Source organism: Trichomycterus rosablanca, chromosome 3 (assembly GCF_030014385.1).
Source record: "Trichomycterus rosablanca isolate fTriRos1 chromosome 3, fTriRos1.hap1, whole genome shotgun sequence".
NCBI lineage: Eukaryota > Metazoa > Chordata > Actinopteri > Siluriformes > Trichomycteridae > Trichomycterus > Trichomycterus rosablanca.
Window position 1 is genome coordinate 50,124,523 of NC_085990.1, and position 16,835 is coordinate 50,141,357.

A 16,835-nucleotide genomic window follows, 5' to 3' on the forward strand; every position below is an offset into this window, starting at 1 on the left:
CTAGATTGTGTATCAGATCACGGATTTATGTTCCCTACACAGTGCACTAGATTGTGTATCAGATAACGGATTTATGTTCCCTACACAGTGCGCTAGATTGTGTATCAGATCACGAATTTATGTTCCCTACACAGTGCACTAGATTGTATATCAGATAACGGATTTATGTTCCCTACACAGTGCACTAGATTGTATATCAGATCACGGATTTATGTTCCTTACACAGTGCACTAGATTGTATATCAGATCACGGATTTATGTTCCCTACACAGTGCGCTAGATTGTGTATCAGATAACGGATTTATGTTCCCTACACAGTGCGCTAGATTGTATATCAGATAACGGATTTATGTTCCCTACACAGTGCGCTAGATTGTATATCAGATAACGGATTTATGTTCCCTACACAGTGCACTAGATTGTATATCAGATCACGGATTTATGTTCCCTACACAGTGCGCTAGATTGTGTATCAGATCACGGATTTATGTTCCCTACACAGTGCACTAGATTGTGTATCAGATCACGGATTTATGTTCCCTACACAGTGCACTAGATTGTATATCAGATAACGGATTTATGTTCCCTACACAGTGCACTAGATTGTATATCAGATCACGGATTTATGTTCCCTACACAGTGCGCTAGATTGTGTATCAGATAACGGATTTATGTTCCCTACATAGTGCACTAGATTGTGTATCAGATAACGGATTTATGTTCCCTACACAGTGCACTAGATTGTGTATCAGATAACGGATTTAAAATGCGGTCGGGGAAAAAAGTCTGTGTCGCCTGCGTGCGCATGTGTGTGCATGAAGTTTGTCGTTACTGGCAACGCGTCAGCGGAGTAATACAGTTGTGGTGTGAAAAGGCCGTGCTGTTATCACCAATATCAGCACGGTTAGAACGCTTCTCAACCAATCAGATTGTAAGGTCGGAACTTACTGTTGTATAATATATCGTACATCACACTGAATAAATTGCATCTGCAGTCAAAAATAGACATACAGCGGCACAGCAGTGAGAAATGTCAGCACACCAGAGCTGTATTGTGGTGAATCGTTACATCCCTAGTGATAAGTGCTCGTAAATTAGAAATGTAATACGATACTCACAGATGCTTTATTATCTCGTAGCGCCTGCTGGGCAAAGCCGCTTACGTGTCTGATGATGGGAGAAAAATTTGTGGGACCATAAAGTTTTACTTGAGGCAGACACTTTCTGTAAGCCTCCACCATGCCCTCTACTCCTACAGTAGCACACACACACACACACACACACCAAAATCATCATTACTATTGCCAATAAAAGAGTATATACTTGATTTTCCAACACTGGACACTTCTATCCTTACTTACCAGCACAGTAAGGATTCGATGGATTGAAGTTGAGAGGGAATTCATGAGACACCTTAAACACAAATCAGAATCAGAATCAGATTTATTGGCCAAGTATGTGGATACACACAAGGGATTTGTTTCCGGCTGATGGTATCTCTCTAGTATTAATACAGTGTACAGGCAATGTATACATTAAACACAAGAACACAAAATTATACAAACTATAAGATTATATACAGGCAATATACAGATATGTAATTTAGCAGCATGTGAAATATTTACAAAACAGTAAAGTGCACAACATGTAGGATGAGTACTACAGTGTAATCAATTGGCAGCAGATGAATATTGTTATGCTTAGGTCTGTATTATCAGTCATTTATTTATTTAGGAGGGAGATGGCCTGTGGGAAGAAATGTGATCAGATTTATAATAATAACGCTAATAAGAACTGATTAACATTTTAAACTGTTTTTTTTTTTACTTAAGTTACAAGTAAAATACGTTAAAATTTACCTGCCAGTTTGGGGGAATCTGTGCTCCAAATCCAAAAGCTGGAAACATTTTGTCACTGCAGGAAACAAAAGCAGATTTTGGACCAACGACACGTTATTAATAGAAATAACATCAATAGAATATAAATGTGCTAAATCAGTTGGTAGAGTGGGAACTGTAATGTAGAGTTTTTAAAAAAAAAAAAGGGGTCACAGAGAAAAATAATAATAATTTAACCATTTTTAACAGGCACAAACACAAAATAAACTTGCACATGAACGCCCCCTTGTGATGGCTTTATGTTACATCTTGTAAACCACAGTGGGACCAGATTGCCACCATTTTTATTAATGAAGTATATTTCATTTTGTGTTTGGTTTTGATGCCTTGTTTGTGTTGACTGGGTCGCAATAAAAACCATGAACAAAATGTGGGTCGCTTGATAAAAATTTTAAAAACCACGCTGTATTGGATAGTGCTGGCATTCGTAGGTCGCTGGTTTGAATCCGGCTAAAAGAAGCTACTTTTAAGGGACGGTGGTAGCCTGGTCGCCAAGAAGGTAGTGGGTTTGAATCCTGACTCTGCTGTGCAGCAACTGTTGGGCCCTTGAGCGAGGCCCTTAACCCCGTCAGCTCCAGGGGTGCCGTACAATGGCTGTTTGTTTGTTTGTTTATTAGGATTTTAACGTCATGTTTTACACTTTGGTTACAATCATGACAGGAACGGTCGTTACTCGTTACATAAGATTAATCAGTTCACAAGGTTATATCGAACACAGTCGTGGACAATTTAGTGTCTCCAATTCACCTCACTTGCATGTCTTTGGACTGTGGGAGGAAACCGTACAATGCCTGACCCTGCGCTCTGACCCAAGCTTCCAAACAAGCTGGCAAATGTGAAAAAGCATTCTATTGTACTGTACACCTGTATTATTATTATCATTATTATTATTGTCATTAATATTGTTATTATTATTATTTATGAGACAATCTTCACTGCAGCCACGTGTATAATATAACCGAATTGTGTCAAGTGTATAAGAAACATTTTGTAAACCTTAATAGCTTCCTGCTGAGCAGTGTTAATTTCGTTGACGAATGATTTCCGTCATAGTTTTCGTCAACGAACCTTTTTTTCATGACGAAAACGAGACGATGACTAAATAAAAACTACATAAAAAGATAAAAACTATGACGAAATGAATCGACACTTTCGTCAACGAATAAAAACGAGACGAAAATGTTTGGCAGGGACGACATCCAATCAGAACTGATTTAGTTTTGTGGAAGGTAGGGACGAGTTAGGAAGAGATCCAATCAGAACTACTTTAGCGTATGTGGAGAGGCGGGACAAGCCGGGTAGCCATCCAATCAGTACTAATCTCTTTTGCGGTACCGCGGTAAGAGCACACTCGCACAAATTTGATCTAAACCCGGGAAGAGCAGACTAGCCTGTAAACTTTCTTTACTCATGGAACTAGATTAACTCCACAATGTCAACAGGGAGGAAGAGGAGAGTCGATATATGGACACGTTTCTCATTTGTGATAAACAAGACGATGTGTGTAAACCATGTGGGGCGACGATCTCGGGTAAAAACACAACAAATCTGGAACATCTGGCACCGCTGGCAGTATAATGGAAACATAACGGCACAGCTGCTTTTACAGTACCCAGTTTTATAAAGAATGTAATATGCAATTTGTTATGAACAATGCATATATTTTTCAGGCAGAGCAAGCCTACTGGTCATTAATATTTTGTTATTGTTATGCTCAATAAGCATTAATAATATTCCATAACTGGTTAAAAATGTTTCATTTTGTGTAAGTGTATATAATGACTTAAATAATTTAAGGGAACTGATGACAAAGCATTTACATTTTACACCCTTTATATTTATTTTAGGGCGGCACTGTGGCTAAGTGGGTATCGCTGTCGCCTCACAGCAAGAAGGTCCTGGGTTCGATCCCCAGGTGGGGCGGTCCGGGTCCTTTCTGTGTGGAGTTTGCATGTTCTCCCCGTGTCAGCGTGAGTTTCCTCCGGGTGCTCCGGTTTCCTACCACAGTCCAAAGACGTGCAAGTGAGGTGAATTGAAGATACTAATTTTGTGAATGACTGTGTTCGATATAACCTTGTGAACTGATGAATCTTGTGTAATGAGTAACTACCGTTCCTGTCATGAATGTAACCAATGTGTAAAAACATGACGTTAAAATCCTAATAAACAAACAAACAAACAAACAATGATATGATAATTAGTCGACTAAAACTAGACTAAAACTAAAACAATTCAGATGACTAAATTATGACTAAAACTAAATTACATTTTAGTCAAAAGACTATGACTAAAACTAAATCAAAATTTGCTGTCAAAATTAACACTGCTGCTATGTCTGTCCTAATGCCTGAATTGCCTCGAAACCATTTTGACAGCCAACAGTATTTTGTGAGCATAATTTTAAAGAAAATATAAACTGTCCATAATGTAAATTGTGTTAATAATGGCTTCATGCTTCGATTCACAAATGCTGGCTTGTAAATAAGATAAATAATCGTAGCACTGATGGCAGGATTTGTTATAACACAAAATAACAACTGAACAACTGAAATCTCCAATGTGGTTACCTTGATTGGAAAAAATCCAAACAGTGACAGTCCTACTTTATCAGGTTTGCAACGTCCGTAATTAATTATCTGACACTGAAACTTTATTACTTGCTACTTTTACCTGTCATAGTCCTGAATCACCAGACCAACAGACCAGATGGCAGAAAGGTACTCGTTCACCCCAGTAGGACTGATGTAGTGCAAGGAGTCAGGAGATCTTGGGTCCCTATTTGATCCAGTGAAGTCCACTCCAACCTACAACAGAGAACGAGCCACGATGGCATCACTTTTATCTGTGTTGCAACTGCATTTGCTGCAATCAACAGATTCTTAATGAAATTTCCCAACTGAAGACAAAGTAAACTTTGCAGAACTTTGACTAATATATTTGCATTGCGTTGAAGTATTTTTGAAGTATTTTTTGAATCTAATCTAAGTATTTTTTTTATTGTTACTTTAAACTCCTGCTCCCTAAAAGTCAGCGCCTCATATCCATCTCTATCTTTTTATTTTTAGGTTTCACAATAGTCCAATCACTGCACTTTTCTGTGCTGAATGTCTTAGTCGGTTGAAAAAAAACATGTGCATTCATTGCAGCCATGGACAATGCAAAGATCGCTTTTTCCAGCAACAAATAATTAACAAAAGACAAAGCAAAACAACTCCAAATTGTATTACATAACAGTGGGTGTGTCATGCTTTATTATTCTGATTACAGGAATGTGGTTACAGCACCAGATCAGCTTCCAAACAGCAAAACCCAGGACCTACACTCATTTACATTTACATTATTCTGCATTTAGCAGACGCTTTTATCCAAAGTGACGTACAGTACTGTGACAGTATACAGTCTAAGCAATTGAGGGTTAAGGGCCTTGCTCAAGGGTCCAACAGTGGCAACCTGGCAGTGGTGAGGCTTGACCCAGTGACCTTTTGATTACTAGTCCAGTACCCTACCCACTAGGCTTGAACTGCTCTCATGATGTATGAACTACAGGATGTAGGTGCTTCTTTTATAATACACAGGAACACAACACAACAAAGGAATACCCAAACTTTTATGCATTTTTATAAAGTATTTAACGGCTTAAAGAAAATATAGATGCAAACAGTGTCACAGATTTACGTCCCACAAAAAGCATTAATTTTAGTCCATGACAATCACAAACACACTCTGGTGGAACTGACTTCAATAAAGGAAAACTTTACACTTACAGTAAAATTGATCTCGCAGCCACCCATGATGTAATCCAAGAATGTGTACTCTCTCACAACCTAATCAAGGAAACAGAGTTTTAAAAACTGATATATACAGTATATACATACACACACCAACTAGGCATAATATTATAACCACTGACAGGTGAAGTGAATAACACTGATTATCTCTTCATCACGGCACCTGTTAGTGGGGGGATATATTACACAACAAGTGAACATTTTATCCTCAAAGTTGATGTTAGAAGCAGGAAAAATGGGCGAGCGTGAGGATCTGAGCGAGTTTGACGAGGGCCAAACTGTGATGGCTAACCGACTGGGTCAGAGCATCTCCAAAACTGCAGCTCTTGTGGGGTGTTCCCGGTCTGCAGTGGTCAGTATCTATCAAAAGTGGTCCAAGGAAGGAACAGTGGTAAACCAGAGACAGGGTCATGGGCGGCCAGGGCTCACTGATGAACGTGGGGAGCGAAGGCTGGCCCGTGTGGTCCGATCCAACAGACGAGCTACTGTAGATCAAACTGCTGAAGAAGTTCATGCTGGTTCTGATAGAAAGGTGTCAGAATACACAGAGCAGCACAGAGCAGTTTGTTGTGTATGGGGCAGCAAAAGGGGGACCAACACAATATTAGGAAGGTGGTTATAATGTTGTGCCTGATCGATATATACTGTATATAAGCCACAGATTAGTTTATGGGATGTTACAAAATGTCCCAACTATCTATTGACATAATGTAAAGAACATAAGAGATGGTATGGATACAATACCTGGCAAAGTTTTACACTCACAACCCCAGAGTTTTTATAATTCTTCTTTTTCTGCTTCTTCTTTATGTTAATACAATCAAACTCTGCCTGCAGGACATAACACAACATTGTACAGATAAACAGCTATACAAAGGACTGCATGATAAAGGCTAATCAAGTTATTTCCCAAAATTAAAATGACATGTATTTATGACAACAATTTTGCCAATAATGCATCAAAATAATGCATTTGTACTTGATAATTTTATGTTTAAAAGCAAATGTCACTATACATTTTTAAGGATAATGTTTTAGTTGGTGTGCTTCTCAGTAATTAAAGTCGACAATACAGACAAATAAATACAAATGTTGGAACTCATGGTTTAATATTCTACAGTCACTTAAATTATGCTTCTCATTTCTACCAGTATTGCAAACAGGAATGTAAGTCATGTCACTGTACTGCCCAGATACTGTACCGCCCAAATCTGTAAATCATGTGAACAAAGAAAGAGGATCGTAAAGCACTCACTGGGGAAACACGCGTCGCCTCCTGCAGTCGCTTCATATTTGTTTCAAAAATTCCAATAAGGTCATGTGACCCATCATTGTCATAGTCGTAACACTCCACCTGCAGAGGCAAAAAACAAAAGTGTAATAGTCCAAATTACTTTCCATCGCTAAATTATAAACAGAGCCAAATCTACTACTATATAAGTACATGAATGTTCTATCTTATTATTAAGGCCCTACTTAATTCATGGCTGTAAAAATCGCGTCACAGACCGTGTAATATGCAATTTGCTGTGAAATTTTAAATTTTAAATGTATGGTTTGTGTTTAACAATTTTTTTTCTATTTTATTTCTGCTTTTTCTCCTATTTTATCCCAATTTAGTGTAGTCAATTTGTCTTCCGCTGCAGTAGAGGTGGGTATATTGCTGCTCAAGCCTCTACCGACCCGCGCACAGCCCTTAGCGGAACCCTTTTTCACCCATGCATTCTGCACAGGCGCCTCTATCTGCTAATCAGGGACCTTACACGGCGTTTGAAGATCCCATCCACATAGTCCGGTCATCCCGCCCTAGCAGAAACGTGTCTGCTGCAGGCACTGCCCGCTAGATAATTTCTAGCCGAGTTTCAAACCGAAAAGTTCAGAATCTCGGCGCTGGTGTGCTAGCGGAATATCCCGCTGCACCACCTGGGTGACTGTGTTTAACTATTGAATGTTTTTCATTCACGTAGCGTTCGAGTGCCTCACGTTTGCTGGTTAATTTGCACTATGAGGCGTACGAGTGTAACCGAGCGTCATTAGAGTTTGATGAGTTTACAAAGACAGAAATAAACTGTACATAGACAAACTATCAGAAGCAGAAATACTTTACTGGCTTGTTCAGCACAGACTACACAGAGATGATCACATGCGTAGTGAAGCACAATTTTCCATTGATTATGGAATTCCCAAAGAGACAAAATGCTCCCAATATATAAACATACGTCAAACACTGTCAGCACTGGGGATGTAACGATGCACCACAAGACAGTTAAAAATCAATTCACGTGTGTAACGATTCAAATGGGTTTACATGTATAATGAATCGATATTCACTTTAAACAGCAGAGGGCGCTGGCGCTATTCATCTCGCCTGGTTGACGTCACTACAGGGTTGCCGGGTTCGGAATTTTCCAGCCAAATGTATTAATGTGAGGAAACTTTCTTTCATTTATTTATTTAATGTGGGATTTATTTCATTTCAGTTTTTTTTCTCACAATCCGCTTGTTAAGTGGTGACGTGTCGACCGTATGATATGTCACATCCGGGTCCAAGTTGGCTGAGTCCCTCGTATTTTCAATATGCCACAGTGCTGTGTGCCGTACTGCTTCAACAGGTCCGAGTCGAAAAAAAACTACCCAACTGTCTTTTTACCGCTTTCCTTGCGATTAGATATCATGAAGTAATATTTTTGTTCATAATTCAATGTAAAAAGGTAAACTGTCTTTGTATATTCATTACACGTGTTTCAAGCTTTTTTATTTTATTTCATATAATAATGTGAGATTCTGGATTTTTACTATATAAGCTATAAGCTATACTGATTAAAAGTAAAACCAAAGAGTTAGAAATGTCAGTTTTCATGTAATGAATTAAAAATATGACCGCGACATGAAATGAAATAATGACATGAACTTTTCATGATATTCTGATTACCTGAAGTGCACTAGTGTACTGCACATCTTGTCTTATTTGTATCTTAATGTATGTTTCTAATATATATATAATATATGTATATAATAAGACCTTTTCTCGTCCAGACCGCTATTGAGAAGGACTAGACATTTATGACTCGGGTAATGTTTGTAAATCCAATTTCCAACGACAGCAACACGAGTTCCTTAAGTTTTCCACAAACAGAATTTATTTTAACTTTCTTCTTACATTGACTCATCCGTTAATCCAAGTTTCTTATAAAAACTCACTATGTTCGCAATTGGCGTATAACAAACAAAACTACGATCATAAATCTGTTGCTCCACGTCCTCTTTCTTTCCGTATATTTGATAAATATTGTCAGTATATAGAGTCTGTACAATTCTGCCCCCCGCAGGCTCCACCGAAGAGGACTAATGAATAACAGCATACACTGATTACCAGGAAAAATCATCAATAGCTGAAATACCAAGTCACCTCAAATAAGTATTCTTTAAGCAAACAGAAAATATTTATGACAATAAACATAGATCATTACAATTAGTGCAATATGGATCTTACAATATATATATAAAAAGGTTTACAGGTTTAGCCATAGTTGTTTGCGTTTGCGATTAGGTTCGTTTGGCCCCGGAAATGACGCGTGACGTCACACCTAACAAGCGAATAAGGGAAATGTGCCGCATTGTTTTGCATAGTTTGTACCTCAGAAATAAAAGGACACTCATTATTTAGATAAATAAAAAATAAGCACAAATACAGTATTTTATTTTTTAAGAGAAATAATAAAAGGAAACTTTTTTGACTAATTTGTCATCAATTTAATTTTGTTTAAAAAACTGGGGAAAAACATTCACAAGTATTGTGAATCGCATTGCATCATGGGAAAATTGTATCGTTACATCCCTAGTCAGCACACCACAGAAAAGTCTCTTACACTAACAATCCTACGGCAATTCAGTTAGCAATCGTTTAGTCAAAATGTCCAAGATGTCGAAGCGTAAAGCAGCTAAAAACACGCAGGGTTGGGGGTCAAAACACGGCCGAGTTATTTTTTGTATTTGAGACCGTCTCTGGATGTTTTAGGTTTACATTCAACTATTAAGGTAGCTGTGATGTGTTTTGTAGCTTTTTTTATTTTATCATTTAATTTATGAGTGTCATTTAATGAGTGCTGTAAAATGTGAAAATGTAATAATCTGTGAAATCTGTGATTTTTGAAAAATGAGGTCCATGAAATTAAGCACATTTTCCTGTGAAAAAGTCGAGCCCTAATTATTATTATTATTATTATTATTAAGTTCACCTACTACTAAAGAGTTTATCAAATCTTAATTAAAACGCTTCCAACTTTCTGATGACAGTTTGACTGCAGCCCAGTGCACAAAGCCAAGGTCCATGAAGACATGGTTTGCTGAGTTTACAAAAACGTACCGTGCTTTGCTAGTGAAATGAAACGTTACCTTGATGGGTTTGTCCATGTCTCCTCCGCAGAGAGACTGCAGAGGGATTTTGAAAGGTCTCCAGCAGGGGTTAAGGTTGTTCTTCACCACCTTTCAGATGATAGAAGAAAGGTGGGTGTGGATTTTTATTAGGTGGAGAGAGGCTGCTTTTCTTAAACATTAAACATTAACAGAAACAGTTTCATCATTATGAAATAAAATGTTTACATGCGGATTAACTAGTATGATGATTCATACCTCAGTTCTGTGGGCGAGCTGCCATCCTGACTCATTCTGCCTGTAAAACTCCAGGTAAGGGTCAGACTTTCCGAAGAAATCCTGCAATTATACCATACAGTTACTTTTAAATAAAAGTTCAATAACAAAAATGTAAATCTTTTAGTTGAAGCTTCATGTTTTTTATAAAAAATAAAATGGATTTGGTAGTTTATCAAGTTAAACAACCAATAAAAATATAAGTGGTTTAAATGGATGTTAAAAGAACACACAAATGACAAAACGCTGCTTTTGTATGTATTTAAAGTCCTACCTTATTATCCAGTTTTCTGGCCTGTGCTTCAAAATTGACCACTCTGTTGTCCTTAATTTCTTCTGCCATTATCTATAACAAGACAAAAACATCAGCTGGACAAAAACAAATGAAACTAAGAAATCGTCAGCTTACACCAGTATTCACAAAGCAGTATTCTGCTAATGAACATGAAAAGTTCAAAATACTGCATCACATTAGATGTTTATTAATACGTACTGAGCATAAATCAGATCAATTTTCTTGAAACTTAATTACTTTATTTCACAATTTTAATACACAAGATGTCGTGGTACACAGAGAAAGATATTTATTATAAATACAAGCGATTTTGATTACATACATTAACATAATTCTGAGATTAAATAAAATGATTATTAATCTAGTTCTCTTGTTTGTTTATTAGGATTTTAACGTCATGTTTTACACTTTGGTTACATTCATGACAGGAACGTTAGTTACTCATTACACAAGATTCATCAGTTCACAAGGTTATATCGAACACAGTCATGGACAATTTTGCATCTCCAGTTCACCTCACCTGCACGTCTTTGGACTGTGTGAGGAACCCGGAGCACCTGGAGGAAACCCACGCGGACACGGGGAGAACATGCAAACTCCACACAGAAAGGACCCGGACCGCCCCGCCTGGGGATCGAACCCAGGACCTTCTCGCTGTGTCCATGTGTGTGTTCGAAAACCTTGCTGTCTTACTGCCTGCATAGGCAGCTGCCTCAGTAGAGAGGATTCTAATAAGTCATTGACTTATAAGTCAGGTTATTCGAACGCGCTACTTAGACAGCGATTCCATCGGGTTTCGCATACTAAGCTAACAGTTAGCATCATGCCATTTAAACCAGTGGGATGGGGTGGCACAGCGCACTAGCATGTCAACTAACATCTCCCTTCGTGTACCAATAACGGTTACATTCGCTGACAAGCCCGAACTTGCAAATAAAAACACTTGTGCAAGTTTATACAAGTTAAAAATCAATAATAATTTATTTACGTTTAAAAATAATGGTTTCTCCGCACCGTCAGCCATGTTTTTTTTGTTTTTTTTTGTGAGAGAAGAGCTGCCGCACTGAATGCTGGGATTGCCTTGATCACTAAGGACGCTTCCGATTCTCACTCGTTCTCGTTCTCAATTTTAAGTTGCCTTACTAGACAGCTGATTAAGGCATCTAGGATTTCGAACAGCACGCGTAGGATGACGTAAAATGCGTCTGTGTAGAGAGAGAGCTAGCTTTTCGAACACACCCATTGTGTGCTATTATTCAACCTGCAACCACAGTACTTACAAAGGCAAAACATCTTAACTGTCTTTTTTCATAATCATGGAGTAAATACAAGTATAATAAATATCACTCACAGTAATGGTTCCTTTTCCTGCTGGTTTTTTGTTCTTTAAGATAAGCGGTCTGGTCAGCTTCCCACTGGAAACAATCTAGAGAAAAAAACGACTCAGGTAAAATATCTGAAAGACTAGTACGTGTTTTTACTAGGGCTGTCGTTAATCGCGTTAATTAACATCAAATTTTAATCAAGATTAAAATGTTTAATCTAACTGTTTTTATTTGGCTGTTTGTGCCACATACATGTGTGTCTCTGTGGTAATGAACTGTATTTCAGATGAATTAGGATGTAAAGCGCATGAACTGTCCGATGATAAACTACTTTTAGCGGTTTTCACTTTTTTTACGTGTTGATGAAAAGATGAATGAAATCACGCGAGCTTTGTAACGAGTATTTCCATTGGTTGCTAGAGCTGTCCATCAAAACCGTGTAGCTCCGCCTCCTCCCCCTCAGGTAAAAAGTGAAACTCTGTGTGATGTTTCATCTCTACAGTTCATTCAGGTTATTCTATCACATGGTTATAAACATGATTTATATTTGTGATGTTTCATCTCTACAGTTCATTCAGGTTATTCTATCACATGGTTATAAACATGATTTATATTTGTGATGTTTCATCTCTACAGTTCATTCAGGTTATTCTATCACATGGTTATAAACATGATTTATATTTGTGATGTTTCATCTCTACAGTTCATTCAGGTTATTCTATCACATGGTTATAAACATGATTTATATTTGTGATGTTTCATCTCTACAGTTTATTCAGGTTATTCTATCACATGGTTATAAACATGATTTATATTTGTGATGTTTCATCTCTACAGTTCATTCAGGTTATTCTATCACATGGTTATATACATGATTTATATTTGTGATGTTTCATCTCTACAGTTTATTCAGGTTATTCTATCACATGGTTATAAACATGATTTATATTTGTGATGTTTCATCTCTACAGTTTATTCAGGTTATTCTATCACATGGTTATAAACATGATTTATATTTGTGATGTTTCATCTCTACAGTTCATTCAGGTTATTCTATCACATGGTTATAAACATGATTTATATTTGTGATGTTTCATCTCTACAGTTCATTCAGGTTATTCTATCACATGGTTATAAACATGATTTATATTTGTGATGTTTCATCTCTACAGTTTATTCAGGTTATTCTATCACATGGTTATAAACATGATTTATATTTGTGATGTTTCATCTCTACAGTTTATTCAGGTTATTCTATCACATGGTTATAAACATGATTTATATTTGTGATGTTTCATCTCTACAGTTCATTCAGGTTATTCTATCACATGGTTATAAACATGATTTATATTTGTGATGTTTCATCTCTACAGTTCATTCAGGTTATTCTATCACATGGTTATATACATGATTTATATTTGTGATGTTTCATCTCTACAGTTCATTCAGGTTATTCTATCACATGGTTATAAACATGATTTATATTTGTGATGTTTCATCTCTACAGTTCATTCAGGTTATTCTATCACATGGTTATAAACATGATTTATATTTGTGATGTTTCATCTCTACAGTTCATTCAGGTTATTCTATCACATGGTTATAAACATGATTTATATTTGTGATGTTTCATCTCTACAGTTCATTCAGGTTATTCTATCACATGGTTATAAACATGATTTATATTTGTGATGTTTCATCTCTACAGTTCATTCAGGTTATTCTATCACATGGTTATAAACATGATTTATATTTGTGATGTTTCATCTCTACAGTTTATTCAGGTTATTCTATCACATGGTTATAAACATGATTTATATTTGTGATGTTTCATCTCTACAGTTCATTCAGGTTATTCTATCACATGGTTATATACATGATTTATATTTGTGATGTTTCATCTCTACAGTTTATTCAGGTTATTCTATCACATGGTTATAAACATGATTTATATTTGTGATGTTTCATCTCTACAGTTTATTCAGGTTATTCTATCACATGGTTATAAACATGATTTATATTTGTGATGTTTCATCTCTACAGTTCATTCAGGTTATTCTATCACATGGTTATAAACATGATTTATATTTGTGATGTTTCATCTCTACAGTTCATTCAGGTTATTCTATCACATGGTTATAAACATGATTTATATTTGTGATGTTTCATCTCTACAGTTTATTCAGGTTATTCTATCACATGGTTATAAACATGATTTATATTTGTGATGTTTCATCTCTACAGTTTATTCAGGTTATTCTATCACATGGTTATAAACATGATTTATATTTGTGATGTTTCATCTCTACAGTTCATTCAGGTTATTCTATCACATGGTTATAAACATGATTTATATTTGTGATGTTTCATCTCTACAGTTCATTCAGGTTATTCTATCACATGGTTATATACATGATTTATATTTGTGATGTTTCATCTCTACAGTTCATTCAGGTTATTCTATCACATGGTTATAAACATGATTTATATTTGTGATGTTTCATCTCTACAGTTTATTCAGGTTATTCTATCACATGGTTATAAACATGATTTATATTTGTGATGTTTCATCTCTACAGTTTATTCAGGTTATTCTATCACATGGTTATATACATGATTTATATTTGTGATGTTTCATCTCTACAGTTCATTCAGGTTATTCTATCACATGGTTATAAACATGATTTATATTTGTGATGTTTCATCTCTACAGTTCATTCAGGTTATTCTATCACATGGTTATAAACATGATTTATATTTGTGATGTTTCATCTCTACAGTTTATTCAGGTTATTCTATCACATGGTTATAAACATGATTTATATTTGTGATGTTTCATCTCTACAGTTCATTCAGGTTATTCTATCACATGGTTATAAACATGATTTATATTTGTGATGTTTCATCTCTACAGTTTATTCAGGTTATTCTATCACATGGTTATATACATGATTTATATTTGTGATGTTTCATCTCTACAGTTCATTCAGGTTATTCTATCACATGGTTATATACATGATTTATATTTGTGATGTTTCATCTCTACAGTTTATTCAGGTTATTCTATCACATGGTTATATACATGATTTATATTTGTGATGTTTCATCTCTACAGTTTATTCAGGTTATTCTATCACATGGTTATAAACATGATTTATATTTGTGATGTTTCATCTCTACAGTTCATTCAGGTTATTCTATCACATGGTTATAAACATGATTTATATTTGTGATGTTTCATCTCTACAGTTTATTCAGGTTATTCTATCACATGGTTATAAACATGATTTATATTTGTGATGTTTCATCTCTACAATTTATTCAGGTTATTCTATCACATGGTTATATACATGATTTATATTTGTGATGTTTCATCTCTACAGTTTATTCAGGTTATTCTATCACATGGTTATATACATGATTTATATTTGTGATGTTTCATCTCTACAGTTTATTCAGGTTATTCTATCACATGGTTATAAACATGATTTATATTTGTGATGTTTCATCTCTACAGTTCATTCAGGTTATTCTATCACATGGTTATATACATGATTTATATTTGTGATGTTTCATCTCTACAGTTCATTCAGGTTATTCTATCACATGGTTATAAACATGATTTATATTTGTGATGTTTCATCTCTACAGTTTATTCAGGTTATTCTATCACATGGTTATAAACATGATTTATATTTGTGATGTTTCATCTCTACAGTTCATTCAGGTTATTCTATCACATGGTTATATACATGATTTATATTTGTGATGTTTCATCTCTACAGTTCATTCAGGTTATTCTATCACATGGTTATAAACATGATTTATATTTGTGATGTTTCATCTCTACAGTTCATTCAGGTTATTCTATCACATGGTTATAAACATGATTTATATTTGTGATGTTTCATCTCTACAGTTTATTCAGGTTATTCTATCACATGGTTATAAACATGATTTATATTTGTGATGTTTCATCTCTACAGTTCATTCAGGTTATTCTATCACATGGTTATAAACATGATTTATATTTGTGATGTTTCATCTCTACAGTTTATTCAGGTTATTCTATCACATGGTTATAAACATGATTTATATTTGTGATGTTTCATCTCTACAGTTCATTCAGGTTATTCTATCACATGGTTATAAACATGATTTATATTTGTGATGTTTCATCTCTACAGTTCATTCAGGTTATTCTATCACATGGTTATAAACATGATTTATATTTGTGATGTTTCATCTCTACAGTTTATTCAGGTTATTCTATCACATGGTTATAAACATGATTTATATTTGTGATGTTTCATCTCTACAGTTCATTCAGGTTATTCTATCACATGGTTATATACATGATTTATATTTGTGATGTTTCATCTCTACAGTTCATTCAGGTTATTCTATCACATGGTTATAAACATGATTTATATTTGTGATGTTTCATCTCTACAGTTCATTCAGGTTATTCTATCACATGGTTATAAACATGATTTATATTTGTGATGTTTCATCTCTACAGTTTATTCAGGTTATTCTATCACATGGTTATATACATGATTTATATTTGTGATGTTTCATCTCTACAGTTTATTCAGGTTATTCTATCACATGGTTATAAACATGATTTATATTTGTGATGTTTCATCTCTACAGTTTATTCAGGTTATTCTATCACATGGTTATATACATGATTTATATGTGTGATGTTTCATCTCTACAGTTTATTCAGGTTATTCTATCACATGGTTATAAACATGATTTATATTTGTGATGTTTCATCTCTACAGTTCATTCAGGTTATTCTATCACATGGTTATAAACATGATTTATATTTGTGATGTTTCATCTCTACAGTTCATTCAGGTTATTCTATCAC

At 35.3% G+C, this 16,835-nt stretch overlaps 1 protein-coding gene across 2 annotated transcripts in view; it reads right to left on the reverse strand.

The window, feature by feature from the left end:
* cpne3 (copine III) overlaps window positions 1–16,835 on the reverse strand; it is a 41,559-nt gene that overhangs the window by 17,608 nt on the left and 7,116 nt on the right. For both annotated transcript variants that reach the window (XM_062991417.1, XM_062991418.1), the window contains exons 4-14: window positions 11,983–12,057; window positions 10,611–10,682; window positions 10,319–10,399; window positions 10,082–10,171; window positions 6,942–7,040; window positions 6,431–6,517; window positions 5,663–5,722; window positions 4,569–4,702; window positions 1,860–1,914; window positions 1,362–1,413; window positions 1,119–1,252 (exon numbers count right to left, since the gene is read on the reverse strand). In XM_062991417.1, the coding sequence (XP_062847487.1) occupies window positions 1,119–1,252; window positions 1,362–1,413; window positions 1,860–1,914; window positions 4,569–4,702; window positions 5,663–5,722; window positions 6,431–6,517; window positions 6,942–7,040; window positions 10,082–10,171; window positions 10,319–10,399; window positions 10,611–10,682; window positions 11,983–12,057 (939 nt within the window). The remainder of the gene's footprint in view (window positions 1–1,118; window positions 1,253–1,361; window positions 1,414–1,859; window positions 1,915–4,568; window positions 4,703–5,662; window positions 5,723–6,430; window positions 6,518–6,941; window positions 7,041–10,081; window positions 10,172–10,318; window positions 10,400–10,610; window positions 10,683–11,982; window positions 12,058–16,835) is intronic.